Raw genomic sequence first — 17,705 nt, forward strand, 5'->3', positions numbered from 1 at the left:
CTTTTCAATTCAATTCAATTCAATTTTATTTATATAGCGCCAAATCACAACAAAAGTCATCTCATGACACTTTACAAATAGAGCAGGTCTAGACCGACTCTTTATAATGTTATTACAGGAAGACTTCCGGATGTGCTTTGCCGTGTGAAGACGTGTGTGCGGAGGCTCCGTGTAAAAGTAGTCAAAAATATTAATATCGCCATATTTGTATCATTTTGGGGGGGCTGGACGAATAAGATTCTGTTTTGGGAGTGAACGAGTGCGTTCTCAGTGCAGTTTACGACCGAAAATGACCTCCAGATCGACTCGAACGGGCGGAGAAAAGCCGCCGGTGGTTAGCAACTTGACCTCCTCGGCTAGCAAGGGTGATATTAGCCTAACACGTGCCGACGACATGCCTCAGTGGGCTAAGGATATGATGTCCGAGATTAAAAACGGCAACGTTGAGAATACGAAATACAGGGAGGAGACAAAGACCGAGATCGTGAGGTGCAAAGAAGAAGTAGAGAAAGGAAGGAAAGAGACGAAGGCCGAGATGGAAAAATGGGCTAGGAGCGTGGAAGAGAATGCTAAAGCTCAGTTTGAGTTGCTACGTGGGGAGGTGAGGCTGATTAGCGATCATACTAGCAGTTTGGCTAATAGGATGGACGAACGGAAAAAAGAGGTGGATGAAATATTGAATGGTCAGTCTGACAGCATAACCAACATTGAGACAAAACTGAAAGAAATGGAGAAGGAGGTACTGAAGCTGAGGGGACGGAGTGAAGACCTCGAGGCACGATCACGACGCAACAACATACGTGTCGTGGGGGTAAGAGAAGGGGCCGAGACGGGCAAAAAGCCGTCAGACTTTATGGCGGGCTTGCTGAAAGACAAGTTGGGACTAGCAGTAACACCGACGCTTGATCGAGCACACCGGACACTCGGCGCGAGACGAGACGGGAACGGAGTTCCGCCGAGAGCGTTCGTCGTGAGATGTCACTACTTTACAGAGAAAGAGGAGATAATGAAGAAGGCGAGAGAAATGGAGAGAACACCGGAGGGTCGGAGCGGACAGATTCACATCTTCCCGGACTACACCCAGGAGGTAAACAGTAAGAGAGCAGCCTTCAAAGAAGCAAGAAGCCTCCTGCGGGCCTGCACGGGGATCAGATATGGGCTGCGTTACCCGGCAACCCTGGTGATTACGCCAGAAGGAGGGCAAACGAAAATCTTCGAGAGCCCAAAAGACGCCGTGGATTACATCAAGAAGAAACTGAACCCTGGGTGAAGCATATAGACTGGTTTCAGCTTGGCTAAGTAGAAATGTACACATGCTTACACTGTTGAAATGGGATGACTACTGCAAGCAGGATTTTGTTGACTAGATTTGACAATATTGACAAAGAAATATTTGTTTCAGTGTGTATTTAAGTGGGGATATGCACATGCACTCACATATATTGCTGGGTGTATGTATATATATATATATATATATATATATATATATATATATATTTTTTTTTTTTTTTTTTCTTTGTATATAGATATATAATTCTCATCCCATCCTAGGAGCTACGGTTGCCCTGTCATATTATTGTTTTGTCTTATTCAAGGTTTAAGAATTGATTTTTCCCCCTTGGCTATTGTTGCCTACTGCCTATGGTATTGCCTTTTATTTCTATTTTTAATATTTTACATTATTTAGGATCTTGCTCTTGAGAGCTCCCTCTGTTTGTTTTTCCCATGAGGTGATTAAGTCAAAGGGGTGATGTTATACTTTTAAGGTTAGGGGGTGATATACACGGAGCCGCACACGGTAGGCTTGGTGTGTAGGAGGATGATGGACCGGTTGGCCACGAGAGAGCTCGTTAAAGAGCACTGTGTTAGCGTTCATATATGTAATGTGTTATGTGTTAGCTGTGTCTGTGTGTGTGACACCCCCCCCTCCCTCCCCAGACCCTCTCCTTTTAACCTTTTTGTTTTTGCTGCCAAATCTTCAAGGTGTGATCCGGAAAGTGGGTATCATAGGGGTGCAATGGTGATTCCGGGCTGCGGACTCCTGACATGGCACCAAACATGGATGCGAGCAGAATGGACACAAAATTGATGAGCTGGAACGTAAGGGCGATCAATAAGCCGGCTAAACGGAGTAAGATATTTTCGCATTTGAGAGACCAGGGAGCGGAGATAGTTTACTTACAGGAGACGCATTTGTTGAACAAGGACCACCTCAAGCTTTGTAGGGGGGGATTCAATCAGATTTATCACTCAAATTTCAATAGTAAGAGTTGAGGAGTGGCCATCCTTATACACAGGAATGTACAATTCGTAGAAACAACTACTATAAAAGATAAACATGGTCGATATGTTATTGTGGTTGGAAAATTATTCAATATGCCAGTGGTGTTGGCAAACATATACGCACCCAATTGGGATAATGTTCAATTTTTTAAGGACTTATTCTCATTACTGCCTAATTTGGACGCTCATAATCTGATTCTAGGGGGAGACCTAAACTGTGTCCTAGACTCAACCTTGGACCGCTCTAGCCCAACATCCAATGTATTAAGTAAATCAGCACAATGCATTAACTCTTTTTGTAAAGCATATGGTGTGTTTGATCCATGGAGATTCATAAACCCAACCTCCAGACAGTACTCCTTTTACTCCCCACCACATCAAACATATACTAGAATTGACTATTTCTTATTAGATAATAAACTGACTTCTATAGTAACAGATGTAGAATACACTGGTATAGTAATATCTGATCACAGCCCGGTCATGTTGAAACTTCACTTTCCTGAGAATACGCCACCTCAGAGAATGTGGCGCCTTAATAGCAGGCTATTGGCAGATGATGATTTTACAAAATTCATAAACTCGCAAATAGTCTTTTTCTTAGAACTTAATGATACCCCTGATATAAGTAATGGCACTCTGTGGGAATCCTTAAAAGCTTATTTACGAGGACAAATAATTTCATACAGTGCTGGTGAAAGGAAGAGAAAGATGAAACGTACCACGGAATTAATAAAAGCAATAAAAGAAGTTGACCTGGCAAATTCTATGACTCCCTCTGAGGAGCTACATAGAAAGCGGATTTTGCTCCAAACTGAATATGATGTCTTGATAAGTCAATGTGAGGAGGATCTATATCTTAGGTCAAGACAGGATCTCTATGAGCATGGTGAGCGTGCGGGTAAGCTCCTGAGCTACCAGTTGAAGCAATCAGCAGCTGCTGGCAGGATAGTACAGATAGGAGATAACCTGGGAAACAAAATTATAGATCAGAAGGGTATTAACGACCAATTTAAATCTTTTTATAAGGATCTGTATACTTCAGAAACAGATGACAAGGAACGAGTGAAAAATTTTTTTGAAAATCTGGAAATACCATCCCTAGATGACGCAGATAGGGATAGATTAGAGGGACCCATGACGGCTAGGGAGATAGAGAATGCGATTCGGAATATGAAGACAGGCAAAGCGCCGGGCCCTGATGGGTTCCCAAGTGAGTTTTATAAAACATTCGCTTCTAAACTGATACCCCTGCTTTGTGGAGTATATAGGGAGGTCCTTGATAAAAAAGCTTTGCCTCAAACAATGTCACAGGCTTTGATCTCTGTACTCCTTAAGAAAAATAAAGACCCACTTAAATGTGAATCATACCGCCCAGTGAGTCTACTTGGCTGTGATTATAAGATATTGGCCAAAATATTGGCGGCTAGGATTGAGCTTGTTATAAGTAAAATAATTCATCCTGACCAGACAGGGTTTGTTGCTGGTAGACAACTTTCCAGTAATCTCCGTCGCTTGTTTAATGTGATATACACTGCTGAAGATAACATTGAGCCTGAGATTGTGATCTCCCTGGATGCCCACAAAGCCTTTGATAGAATAGAGTATTTCTATCTGTTCACGGCCCTCGAGAGATTCGGATTCGGTCCTAAATTTCGCTCGTGGATTGAGATAATTTATGCGAACCCCCAGGCTATGGTAAGAACAAACAATATAATATCTGAACCTTTTCCTCTGTTTCGGGGGACAAGGCAGGGTTGCCCCTTGTCGCCCATGCTCTTTGATGTGGCAATTGAGCCCCTCGCAATAATGCTGAGGCATGCTGCTGAGCTCGGGGGAATACACGGGGGCACGCAAATTCATAAGTTGTCTTTATACGCTGATGACCTCCTCCTCTTCCTGTCGAATCCTGTCACGAACATCCCGGTAGCTCTTGGTATTATCGAAGACTATGGGAGGGTGTCGGGTTATAAAATTAACCTGGGAAAAAGTGTCCTTTTCCCAATTAATAAACAGGCGAGGAAACTTTCATTCCAGGCCTATCCCTTTACAACAAATAAGGATAAGTTTACCTATTTAGGTATCAATGTAACGAGGAGGTATAAAGATTTATTTAATCATAATTTTAAAGTAACATTGGATACGGCAAAATTAGATATGGAAAGGTGGTCATCCCTCCCCCTATCATTAGCAGGGAAGATAAATTCTGTTAAAATGAACATAATGCCACGGTTCCTCTATTTATTCCAGACGGTACCAATTTTCATACCGAAGTCATTTTTTAAAGAACTGAATAAATGTACATCCACCTTTATCTGGGAAAAAAAAGTCCCCCGGATAAGAAGGGAGTTCCTTGAGAGACAGAGGGAAGAGGGAGGCCTGGCCCTACCAAATTATATGCACTATTATTGGGCTGCTAATATACATAAGGTGTTGTTTTGGGTCTCAAAGTTGGATGACGATGAAACTCCAGTGTGGGTACATATGGAAAGATATGCATCTAGCCCGGTGTCCCTATGCTCCCTGGTCTGCGCTCCTCTGCCCTTAAGCAAACACCTTTACACAAACAACCCTGTTGTATGTGACTCTATCAAAATCTGGGTCCAATTCAGAACACATTTTAAAAATAGAAACGCCCTCCTGTCTGCTCCCGTCTATGGCAATCACTTATTCTCCCCGGCCCTTGGGGGAACAGCATTTAGGGAATGGTATAGAGCTGGGGTGGAATGCGTCAAAAATCTTTTTAAAGGTGGTGTTTTCATGTCTGCTGCTCAGTTGGAGAAGGAATATGGAATCCCCTCAAAGACGAATTACTTAAGATATTTTCAGGTTCGAGATTTTGTGAAAAAGACATTCGCCTCATCCCTTGAGTTGCCGCGGAGTGGATGGATAGATGGGCTGCTAGACATGAATCCAACTCTTAAAGGGACGGTTTCCACGCTCTATGTGAGCATCCAGAAGGTGGCTTCCCCATCCCTTGATATCTTACAAAGGAAGTGGGAGGAAGAGTTAGAATTGGACATATCAGATGTTGACTGGAGACGGGCAGTGGAACTAATACACTCTTCTTCTGTATGTGTTAGACATGGATTGATACAGTTTAAGGTCTTACACAGACTTCATTTCTCAAGGGACAAACTGGCAAGAATGTATCAGGGGGCTGATCCGACTTGCCCTAGATGTAAACAGGTGCCAGCCAATATAGGTCATATGTTCTGGTCCTGTCCCAAGCTGAAAGAGTTCTGGGCCAGAATTTTTAGAACTTTCTCGTCAATCTATAACAAAGATATAGAGCCCGGCCCTCTGACAGCCATCTTTGGTGTGACACCAAGGGAAGCGCCACTAACAATCTCTCAAAGGAAAACAATAGCATTCTCTTCATTGCTGGCTAGGAGATTGATCCTACTTAACTGGATAAAGGCGACACCGCCATCCCATAAACGATGGGTAGAAGAGGTGATGGCACACCTTAAATTAGAACATATTAGATTCACCTTGCAGGGCAACACTAAGAAGTACTCTACGGTCTGGCAGCCTTTTATTTCCTACTTTGAACATGAGTTCTAATTAGCCCCAACATAGATGGCAGCTTTTGACCCCCCCCCCTCCTTCCCTTCCCTTCCCACATGGGTGATGGGTATGTCTGATGTCTGATATTAGTATGGTATGTCTTGTTACTGTTTTGTCTGTGGTTTAGACCTGTATTTGAGATGTATGTTTTGAGTCCTGCTGTCTTTTTTTTAATTTATTTTTTTATTTTATTTTATTTTATTTTTTTTATTTTATTTATTTTTTTTTTTTGAATGGGATGTTTGTTGTTTGAACAGAAAATTCAATAAAAACACTTTGATAATAATAATAATATAATGTTATTACAGAGACCCAACAGTTCCCACCATGAGCAAGCACTTTGGCGACAATGGCAAGGAAAAACTTCCTTTTAAGAGGCAGAAACCTCAAGCAGAACCAGACTCTAGGTGGGCGGTCATCTGCTTTGACCGGTTGGGTTTGAGAAAGAGAGAGAGAGGGAGAGAGAGAGAGACATAGAGAGGGAGGGAGAAAGAGAGAGGGGGAGAGACAGACAGACAGACAGAAAGAGACAGAGAGAGAGATAGACATAAAGACACAGATAGACAGACCGACAGACGGACTAGCAGTAGAAATAGCAGCTATAATTATAATAATAATGGAAATATGACTGATGATAGTAGTTACAGCTGTAATAATAGCTGTAATAATAGCACAGTAGATCAAAATGATTATCTGATATTAGCTTGTTTACTAATACAGCTTTAGATGACAGAGATCTGATATTTAACAGTCCACACTTAATTTTCCTATTGTTTTGTCCTATAGCAGTGGTGGTCTTAATTTTTATTAGGTTTTTATTAATGACTGCTCTCCTGTTTAATTTTGATTGAATTAATTTAAGTGGTCGGGGGGGAGACACAGTCATTATGGGGTTTTGGGTGGGTAACTGCTCTAATGGAAGCGCAGAGAAGCGTGTAGGACTGCGACTCTGCATCCTGGTCTGGACTCTGGGTTGTCACGGTTTTGGTTCACTAATAAAGTCGGTCAGATTTCTAGATATGAGAGCCGCTCCATCCAAAGTGGGATGAATGCCGTCTCTCCTCATCAGACCAGGTCTCCTCCAGAAAGTCCGCCAATTATCTACGAAGCCCACATCGTTTGCTGGACACCACCTCGACAGCCAGCGGTTGAATGATGACATGCGGCTAAACATGTCATCACTGGTCAAATTGGGAAGGGGCCCAGAGAAAACTACGGAGTCCGACATAGTTTTTGCAAACGAACACACCGACTCCACGTTAATTTTAGTGACCTCCGATTGGCGTAACCGGGAGTCATTACCGCCGACGTGAATAACAATCTTACTGTATTTACGCTTATCCATGCATGCTAACAAGTACAACCTCATAGCCGTTAGCATGACTGTAGCCCGGTCTTGCTAAAACATCCTGTTTCCTTTCATATTAGATATCCAGAAATGTATTGATTGCTGACTTGTGCACTGTCAAGAAATCATCATGTACTGAGAATGTCTTTTGCAGCAAAACACTTTGATATTCTATGTGTCATTGTTATTTCTCCTCAGGTTGTATTCCATGGCCATGTTTTGAGTTGCTAGGAGAAGGAGACCCTAAAATCTGTCAGCACTATGTCCAAGCACCAAATGATGTGAAGATTGAGTTTGTACATGAGCCAAACCCCAAATATGACACAATGGTTGTCTCCTGGAAGCCCAGTTACTATGGTATGTTGATACAGATTGACAACGAAATACTCTCATCCTATATTCTAAAGCCAATTTCTGTATGCGGTTGTGATAAGGATACATAGCATGTCTTTAAATTGGGGCGAAAGTCATACAGTTGTTTGGTCAGTTTTTAAGACTGTAGCCAGTTTTGAAATTAAAATACCATGTCAGGCAGGAGTTACGTCCCCCAAATAATTTGTCATATCAGGGTTTGACATAAAGAAGATTTACTTCAGGTGACATACAGTGAATTATTTTTGAAAGGCGAAAATTATGCCTTGCATTATGAGAATGCTTCTATGAGAGACAGCTCGTTGAATTATTCCAGGCTTTGACAGGTGACAGTATAACAGACTTTCTTGTTAAAAGTTTAATTGAGCATGCACTGAACTGGTGTAACACAAGCAGCACACACATGCATTTGACTTTGGAGTTTGTATGCAACTTAGATGATGGCTTGCCGAGTCCGTGACACTGACTTCACGCTGTCCTTTTGTGTTTGCTGCAGGCATCGCCTTCCTGCGAGGCTTTCAGGTGTCCCTCCAGGCTTTGGGAGGGTCTGGTGTTGCCTGTCAGCTCTTTCTCTTCCACCGTAACCTCTCCATCCCGGCTTCACATGCTCAAAGGGTAGGAAGGGCCCCGCTCGCTTTGGTCTGTGCTTCTTTTTCTGCCTAGAATGCCACTTTTAACGCAAATTCTTGTTAAAAGCAGTTCTCAACAACAAACAACTAAGCAATACTTTGAATATAAATACATTTACATTTTGATTACAGATTATTTCATCAGGGAGTGGATCTTAAATCTTTCCCACCCCAAAGACCAAAGACTTTCCCCTGGGAAGACACACCAGCAGCCAGTATCTTTTAGCTTCTGGACATACTCTCACATTATGACCTGGTGTTTATGAAATTATGTTATATTTTGGGTGGGATAACAGTGACATCATCCTTCAGAAAAACTGAAAATATGCCCTTATGATTTTATCAAGCTCATCAAGATCATTCAAAAGCTGTAATTATCACACGAGAGGCAACGTCACAGGAAGTCTGTTATTTAGCCTTTTGTTATGAGAATGTCCTGAAGGACTATGACACCATACACCATTGGACATGCTCACAACGGTGGGAACTCCACATGCATACATTTAAACCACATTAACACTTAATCCAATGAAAGGAACACACATTACTGTGTTTGACTTGGTAAACGATGAAAACGGTGAGGTTTCTAATAACCCTTATTTTGATAACTATAGGTTGTATGGGGCTGATTTTGTTTTTGAAACAAATCATTTTTGCTCAACCCTGTGTACACAACTCATCTGTCTAATTTTATATGTAATCTGCCAGTTTCAAAGAAGAGATATTTGCGTCACTATGTCCCACGACGATGCATTTTATGTCTGACATATTAGAAACAGATTAGTGCAATTTGCCCATTACTAGGCAACAAGTTGCTATCCACCTGCTTCATTTCGGTTTCTGTAATCAGAATCAGAATCAGAATCAGAAACTGTTTATTGCCAAGTAACATACATTACAAGGAATTTGCTGTGGTCTGAAGGTGCTATTGTTTTGATAACAAATAAGTAGAATATAAAAGCTAAAATAAGAATAAGAATAAAAATAAAAATAAAAAATAAGATAAGATAAATAACAACAGTGCAGTGACCAGAATAAAGTAAAGTGTCCAGATAAAGTGTCCAGTAGGGGGTGGGTGCGTTAATGTAACGCAGTGGGGACAGGGGTGATGTACGTTAATATAACGTATATTGTGTTAATTGTTTTACATGTAAAAACTATGTCCTATAGCATCCCTGGCTGAATGATGGTCTAACTCTTCACAAAACCTTTATAGATGACACACAGTGCTGTAGCTCCAAAACTGTGGGAACCATGAAGGTTGAAAAGCACTATATATGTGAGACCATTTGAGTCCATTTACTTTAACATCCTGATGGAATATGTCACAATAGCTTTACAATTTTCCTTGGATTATATGCTTTAGATTGAAAATGAATTAGCATTACTATCATTTATACTCAAATACCACTTTTTAACCCTTTTAACTCAACTTAATGACAATCTCTAATGGAGTCCTATAGGTGAGCATTTGAACTCACCTATAGAATATGTATATGAAATATGTATTCGCATAAAGCATTGGAAAATAGCACAAATCACACATGAAATGCAGCTTTAATCTAGCATTACTTCACTAAAGCATGCTTCACCTTACATACAAGCTTTATAATTTAACTAACAGAACCAATAATAACACAGCTTTAAGAACAGACTCATGAAATCAACAGATTATTTAAGTATTCTGGACCATACCAAAGGTCATTAACACATCCATACATGTCCTTGAGGCGTCATCATACAATAAAGAAAAGTGTGAAATTGTTAAAGTGTAGCAAGTGTTAAACCAACAAGTGACTTTTAAGAACTGCAATGCATAAACACCATATTGTTGCCTATGAAAGACAGGGATCATGTTTTAAAAAACGTGATATCTATTTAATGGTAAATGTTTCATGAAAGAACCACAAGTTAGTACCAGAGCTACAGGCTGCAATGACCACTCTGTACTAGTATTCTGGTACTCTGGGAGGCAAATCTGACCATAACCAAGTCCAAGTCTCATATCCAAATCTGCATATGCTCAAATCAAATCATCCTACAAAAAAGTAAGTAAAAAGTTCAAATTCAATCAAAAACACACAACGTCACATCACATAAAATGGCAACTCGACTCAACAATTCTTTGGGGAAAGTGTTGATAAACATATGTCAGCTGGGATTGGCTGTAGCCCCCCTGTGACTCTCAAGGATAAGTGGGTATAGCAAATAGATGGATGAATATATATAATATATAACAGCAATATATATGAGACTTTGTATGAGAAAGCCGTTCTATTTAACCACTAATAAAGAATATGTCAAAAACTCTTATCTCAGCTTATCAGATAAGTGTGCAGTGTGTTTGAAGTCATAATTGCCACTGAATTCTGCAGGTGTACAAGTCAGACCCTTTCCCCGGCCTCTCCCTTGGGTCCCAGTATGCTGTTACCGTCATGGCTCTGCCAGTGCCTGAGGAGTGGGAGAGGTTCTACCACAGCAAGATCTTTTCCACACGCTGTAAGACTACTTTAAGCTCTAGACTAGATATTATCTCATAAAGCACACACACACACACACACACAGTTTCAGTGAACTTTGTGGTTGCTTCAGGGTAACCTTCAAAATCTAAATCCCTCCTTCTCTTGGCTTATTTACTGTACATATAATGACATCTCCTGCTCTGTCCCCAGAAAGCTCTCTGCTCTCTAAACTTTGCCCTTTTCATCATATATCTTTCAGTAAGACTATTGTCAAAACAATGGTGAATTTATAGTAATATGCGCTGGTTTTGCAGCATGTGCAGAGAAGAACGGTCTTGAGCAGTGCAAAAAAGGTGAGAATTTCTCATAGTTCCCAAATAAAGTCTGGTATAACAATAAATGTTTTCCTTCTTCGGTAATGCTTCAATTTACAGGTCCACAAATTTCATGGAAAGTAGGTGATAATTAGCAAGTTACGTATTTGAAATTTCTTTGAAATTATCCCCAAATTACCCCTAAATGTGTCCAAAATTACTGCAAAATTATTTAAGAATTATATTGTGCTCTTTCCTAATAAGCAGTTGCGGTTCGATTTTTCACAAAAGTTAAACTTGCTGAAAATCTATCAATCCATGAATAAATGCTGCAGCTCTTCAATAACCAAGAAATTCCTGCGTTTTGCTTCCCAGCTGTTGGGTAAAAGTGAAGGGGGTTAGCCCTGAAGTCGATCTGCCCAGGAGGAAAACAAAGTCTTCCCTGTGCTACCGACAAGGGTCTGGAAGCTAGCACAGGAGCTTTGGCCCTGCAGGAGGAGAAGGTTTTCAAGTCCGGGGTGGGGGGACCCAGTGGGGGAGTGGCGCCGGAATGGGCACCAGAACCGGAGACAGATGAGATGGCAACGGAACAGGGTTTAGCTAGTAGGAACTATCTAGATATCAGTTAACTTCGTATTACTTTCCTTGAAATGTATGTATGCATGTAATTATCACCTACTTATCATGAAATTTGCGGACCTGTAAAATGAAGCGTTACCGTTTCTTCTTATGATCAGCTTGACATCATGTCAATATTTTATGGTCTGGTTGTAGACTGGTATCCCAAATATATTGAGGTCCAACATGAAGGGACTGCCATCATAGTGACCTTTAACCTGGCTCCCCCGAACCTGGGCATCAGAAGCTACTTCTCACTGTGTTACGCAAACGGCATAATGAAATACACAGACATAACACCTGTGAGTTGTTTCAACTTCTGCAGCTTTATATTTTGCCAATGCCTTGCTTCTATTATGTGTATTACGGAACTATTTGATAATTAAGTGAACTGAATACTTGTATTTAATTTCCTTAGAATTCCACCAACAACAAAACTCATCACAGCTATCAGCTGAATGGCCTTCAAGAAGGAACCAATTACACTTGTGAGGTAAAATAAAAGTGGATTATAACTATTCTATCCTTAACACTGATTGCATAATATATAAAACTACAACTGTTTTCAACCTAATCTCAGGGGCTTTGTGTTTAATAAATTATATTGAAATACCAGTCTCAAAAAATATGTATTATATGGACTATCTATATATTTTATGCATTAATTTTCAACCATCGGCATTTAGCATTTAGCCAGATATTTCCCCTCAAGAGCTGGTGGAGAGCAAAACAGAGATAAAAGGAGAGTGAATATTGGACTTGCATTCATCATCACAACCCCAAATTAATGCTAATGTTGCTCCATGTCTTCTGGATAAATAGGCTGTTAGCCAACACAGTCGATATATCAACTTTATAAGGTGATGTGTCAGTGTTTTGTTTACAGCTTGTTGCGCTGCCCCCAAGTGGCCCCCAAAAGAAGTTTATTTTGTCAATCTACAAGGTCAAGAATGAACTGTCATGCTCAACATTTCTTGTTTCACAGATTGCAGCTAACGAAGTGGATGCAGTGAGGAAAACATTCAGTGTTCAAGTCATGCACATTCAAAAAGGTGGGGGAGGTTGTTTTATTGCTGCTGATCCACACAATCACTATGCATCATAGTAGGTGCTATGCAAACCTCTCTTTTCATTTTGTTGTGGAGATATAAGTGATATAATATTTAAGTGTCTGTTGGACCATGAATACAGTCTGTGTATATTTAATACATGTGTGATCAATCCCATCAGTCTTTCATCCCTTTAAGTAATACTTTGGAATTTGGGGAAATATTCTTATTATGCTTCCAGTCTTTATGCTAAACTAAAATAATCTACTCCCAGCTCTAGCTCCATAATTAGCACACAGGCATGACAGTGGTATCAATCATCTCATTTTAACTCTCGGCAGTAATTAGTAACGCATTTTCCAAAATGTCAAACTACTTCTTTAAGGTCTGTCACTGAATTATCATGTAATCACAACTCCCCACTCCTCAGAAGGTGCCTTGCAACTCTCTGTCACTCTCTCCTGGGCTTTGATGCTTCCACTGGGCCTGGCTGTGGTAGCCATACTTGTAGTCTTACTGGCTGCTCTCACCAGGAGGAGGCCCAAGCTGCAGATGAAGAAACTTGACATAAAACCAGGTGCGAAGACAAACCAAATACTTCATGTAAAATCACTGCTTGCATTTCATGAAAGCTAATCAAAATAAGTCATGATAATAATCCATTTTACACCATTTGACAGAGAACCTTTCTTGTACCTCTGTTCTGTCTTTTCCATTACTGGCATGATGTGAAATACAACCAGATTTCTTATTTTCATCCATTCAGATGTTATCAAGCAGCATCAAGAAAGCGGGACTCAGGAGGAAGTGATGGCATTGCCCAGAAACAGGCTGACCCCTCCTCGTCTTCTGATTTGCTACAGCAGTTATGATGGGCCCGCTCATGTCAAAGCTGTCATGCAGTTAGGGGCCTTCATACAACAACACATGGCCACTCAGGTAGTGGACATGACATGTCGTGGCTCTAATGCCTTTTCCTACAGGTGTGCTGATTCAGTGGAATCGGACAGGCAGAAACAAATTATGAATACATCCATCCATTCATTTTCTACTGCTTATCCGGGGCCGGGCACGCGGTGGCAGCAGGCTAACCAAGGTGGTCCAGACATCCCTCTCCCTAGCAATGTTTTCTAGGGAGATCTCGAGGCGTTCCCAGGCCAGATGAGATATGTAATCCCTCCAACGTGTTCTGGGTCTAACCCGGGGTCTCCTACCAGTTGGACATGTCCAGAAATCCTCCAAAGGAAGGCGCTCAGGATTCATCCTGATCAGATGCCCGAACCACCTCAACTGGCTCCTTTCGATGCAAAGGAGCAGCGGCTCTACTCCGAGCTCCCTTCGGATCCCTTTTGAGGTCCTCCCCCTATCTCTAAGGCTGACCCCAGCCACCTTGATGAGGAAACTCATTTCGGTCGCTTGTATACCCAATCTCATTCTTTCGGTCCTTACCCAAAGCTCATGACCATAGCTAGGGGTTGGAAGGTAGATCGAGTGGTAAATCAAAAGCTTTGCCTTCCGGCTTAGCTCCCTCTTCACCACAACAGTTCAATACAACACCTGCATTAGTGCTGACACCGCATCAATCCGCTGGTCGATCTCACGCTCTATTTTACTCTCACTCGTGAACAAGACCCCGAGATACTTGAACTCCCTGCTTGAGGCAGTAACTCAGATTGCTCAGGCAGGGAGCAATCCACCTTTTTCCAGGAGAGAACCATGTCCTCGGACTTGGAGATGCTGACTCTCATCACGACCACTTTGCACTCGGCTGCAAACCGCCCCAGTGCATGCTGTGGGTCACAATCTGATGAAGCCAACAGAGCCACATCATCTGCAGAGAGCAGAGAAGCAATTCTGAAGTCCCCAAACCAAACACTCTCCTCTCCCGGCTGTGCCTTGAGATCCTGTCCATGAATATCACAAACAGAATCTGTGACAAGGGACACCCATCGAAAACGTATTTGACTTTTGTGCAGAATATACAGATACAGCTTGCACTATATATATATATATATACAGTATATATATATATATATATATATACACATATACATATAAGGACCAGGTGGCTTGTAGCAACGGCCCCGATGACCCCATACTCCCACAGTACCCCTCACAGGACCCCCCGGGGACACGGTCATAAGCCTTCTCCAAGTCCACAAAACACATGTAGACTGGATGGGAAACCCCACCCCCCACCCCAGTAAGCCCCCAAGGGTCCACTGTCCACAAGGCTAGGACGGAAATACAAAAAAGGATAACTGTCATCTTACAAAGCTAATTATTATATTGACAATTTCTGTGTTTCAATCTTTTCTTTAATATGAAATAGGGGTGTGTAAAATGTGTTATTAGAACACTTTGTCGTGACAGTGTTCTCCTTTGTTCTTCCCAGGTGTGCTTGGACCTGTGGGACTCTCTGAGCGTGGCTGAGGAGGGCAGTATGGCCTGGCACTGCCGTCAGATCCGGGAGAGCGACTTTATCTTGGTGATCTGTTCTTGGGGCTTCAATCGCAGACCTAAGCCAGAGCCAGAGGGTGACAACAAAGATGAGGCAGACAGAGGGCTGGACTTTGGGTCCAACGCCTTCAGCTCTGATGTAGCCATCAGACTTGTCGGAGAGGAGGTGGGACGAGCCAAAGCCAGGGGCCAGGACATGTCCAAATACATGGCGGCCATTTTTGAGTACTCTGAGGAAACAGACATTCCCACTGAGCTGAGGCTGGTATCTCACTACACGCTGACAAGTGACTTACCGCTGCTCTTCTCCCACCTCCATGGAGTGGCTCTGCATAGGCCGGGGGGTTACCTGAAGATAAACTACATCTCAGAGGAGGGCTTTTCTAAGTCACCAGCCGGAGCAGCTCTGCAGTTAGCAATCTACGAGGCTGGGATGGCAATGAGGGCAAAAAGGTATCACTCTGTGGAGGGAGGGAACTAAACACTAAAAAAAGCAATCCGATACGCCCTAACTTAATGGTGGTCCTCAGCCCAGTATAGGAGAATAGTTGGCTTACATAGCCAGACCTATCTCCACACTTCGGAGAAAGGTCTAGCTCAACCCATTATCATTCTGGGACAGGAGAAAAAAACGCTCTGGCTTGTTTGTATTTCTTTAAACCAATCACAATCGTCTTGGACAGCGCTAAGCCCAGGATGCAGTGACTGTGCCCTTGCAAAACGGTAACACGCAGACTGAAATAGTTGGCCAATGGCAGTCTTATCCCAACAGCCTACATCCGGTGAGTCAGACTACCTGAAGATAGACACTGATGATGGCCACAAACTTAACGGTTCCCTTAAATAATTGACCAACTAATCACCTCTGCCTCAGTTGTGCTGCAATGGCAGCAGCAGTGCACTTTGACCTCTAAAATGTGTTAACATGGTATATGTGTGTGTGTGTGTGTGTGTACAGGAAGGATTTGTTAAAAGAACGTCCAGTAATGTGTGTAATGGTCAAAAAAGCTATCTTAGTCTTACAAAAGACATTTTCTGTTTGTTTTCTTGCAGTGTCATGTGAAGTTATTATGAAATGAAAAACTTGTAATACAAGCATTGTACATAAATAAACAATTAATCTCATACGCGAGTTATTGAAGTTATCGTTTGAGAATGTTTGCCTTGAAGTACATACTGAACATTGTATACATGTATGTTTACAGTCATGCTTATAGTTTATGTATACATGTGCATATCTCATATATTCAAGAATGGATTAATAGGTCCCATCATTTGTAATGTTATGCTGATGTAAGGTGACGTGGATAAATGTGAGTTGTCTTGCATTTTGTGTTGTATTTTTGTGAAATTTAGATTTTCTTTTATGCATCTAATCATCTAATAAAATAAGATTAAAACAAGTTTTCTTTGGCTCATCAAATATGTCATATATGGCTTATTCATGACATTTGTGTATGACTGAATGGGAGGTATTGTCGATGCTGTAGGTTGCCAGGCTGCAGAAAAACCTCTATCTGTCTAGAATAATTTTGGTAATCAACCATGTCTGAATACAGTTGATTAGATGCCATTTTAGTTTTTAAGTGAAGGATTGGTTTGTTAATTATGAACCTTTCGCGTGTATATATAATTAACAATTCAAATTGTAATTACAGTTTAGTGACTTGAGCAACAAGGTCTGGCAACCCGGTTGGAGGAGGCATCGTTGTGAGCCATAGACTGTTTAAAGCATATTGGGTTAAGTTAAAGGGATCTGATGAGGAACAACCTGCAACAAATGTGCTGTGTGGTTGTTGGGAATATTCACAACAACGTAAAGGACTTGGTTGGAATATTGATACAGTAGCAGTCGAATATGGTTTAAATGGGTTAGATTATGGGCTAAATATTGTGTGGGGTAATTTTCATCCCAATGTGGACTTGCCACTTGTGGAGCAGAAAAGAGAATGGACTGAAAGGAATGTGGATAACATTGGATATCAGAATCAGATTCAGAATCAGAAATACTTTATTGATCCCCAGGGGGAAATTGTACAGTACCGGTGCTCCCATTCAAGAGTAGAAAGCAGCATAAATTAGAAATGAAAGTATGTAAAAAATATAAAAATGAGAAATAGAAAATAAAAATATACACATTTACAATATTTTCAAATATGAAAAATAATAGCAATAGCAATGTATATGTATGTATGTGTATATATATATATATATATATATATATATATACATATGTACAGTGCATCCGGAAAGTATTCACGGCGCTTCACTTTTTCCACATTTTGTTATGTTACACCCTTATTCCAAAATGGATTAAATTAATTTTTTTCCTCAAAATTCTACACACAACACCCCATAATGACAATGTGAAAAAAGTTTTTTTGAAATTTTTGCAAATTTATTAAAAATAAAAAACTAAGAAATCACATGTACATAAGTATTCACAGCCTTTGCCATGAAGCTCAAAATTGAGCTCAGGTGCATCCTGTTTCCACTGATCATCCTTGAGATGTTTCTGCAGCTTAATTGGAGTCCACCTGTGGTAAATTCAGTTGATTGGACATGATTTGGAAAGGCACACACCTGTCTATATAAGGTCC

The 17,705-nt window shown here is 41.1% G+C and overlaps 1 protein-coding gene across 1 annotated transcript; it reads left to right on the plus strand.

Annotated features, from left to right (window-relative positions):
* Positions 1-853: 853 nt before the first annotated feature.
* LOC139307132 (interleukin-17 receptor D-like) lies at positions 854-15,586 on the plus strand. Its single transcript, XM_070931015.1, has 11 exons — positions 854-1,094; positions 7,400-7,558; positions 8,070-8,188; positions 10,578-10,701; positions 10,979-11,017; positions 11,753-11,898; positions 12,015-12,089; positions 12,582-12,648; positions 13,079-13,222; positions 13,412-13,584; positions 15,041-15,586. Exons 1-11 carry the CDS (start codon positions 854-856, stop codon positions 15,584-15,586), a joined length of 1,833 nt encoding a protein of 610 aa, XP_070787116.1.
* The last annotated feature ends 2,119 nt before the right edge of the window (positions 15,587-17,705 follow it).

The sequence above is a fragment of the Enoplosus armatus genome (assembly GCF_043641665.1).
Source record: "Enoplosus armatus isolate fEnoArm2 chromosome 16 unlocalized genomic scaffold, fEnoArm2.hap1 SUPER_16_unloc_1, whole genome shotgun sequence".
NCBI lineage: Eukaryota > Metazoa > Chordata > Actinopteri > Centrarchiformes > Enoplosidae > Enoplosus > Enoplosus armatus.

Bases quoted from the DNA above. Each gene is read 5' to 3' on its own strand.
- LOC139307132 (XM_070931015.1), top strand. From the start codon at position 854: ATGGCGGGCTTGCTGAAAGACAAGTTGGGACTAGCAGTAACACCGACG. The intron at 8,189-10,577 runs GTAGGAAGGGCC...TGAATTCTGCAG, and splicing joins CGGCTTCACATGCTCAAAGG to GTGTACAAGTCAGACCCTTT. The intron at 11,899-12,014 runs GTGAGTTGTTTC...TAATTTCCTTAG, and splicing joins AATACACAGACATAACACCT to AATTCCACCAACAACAAAAC.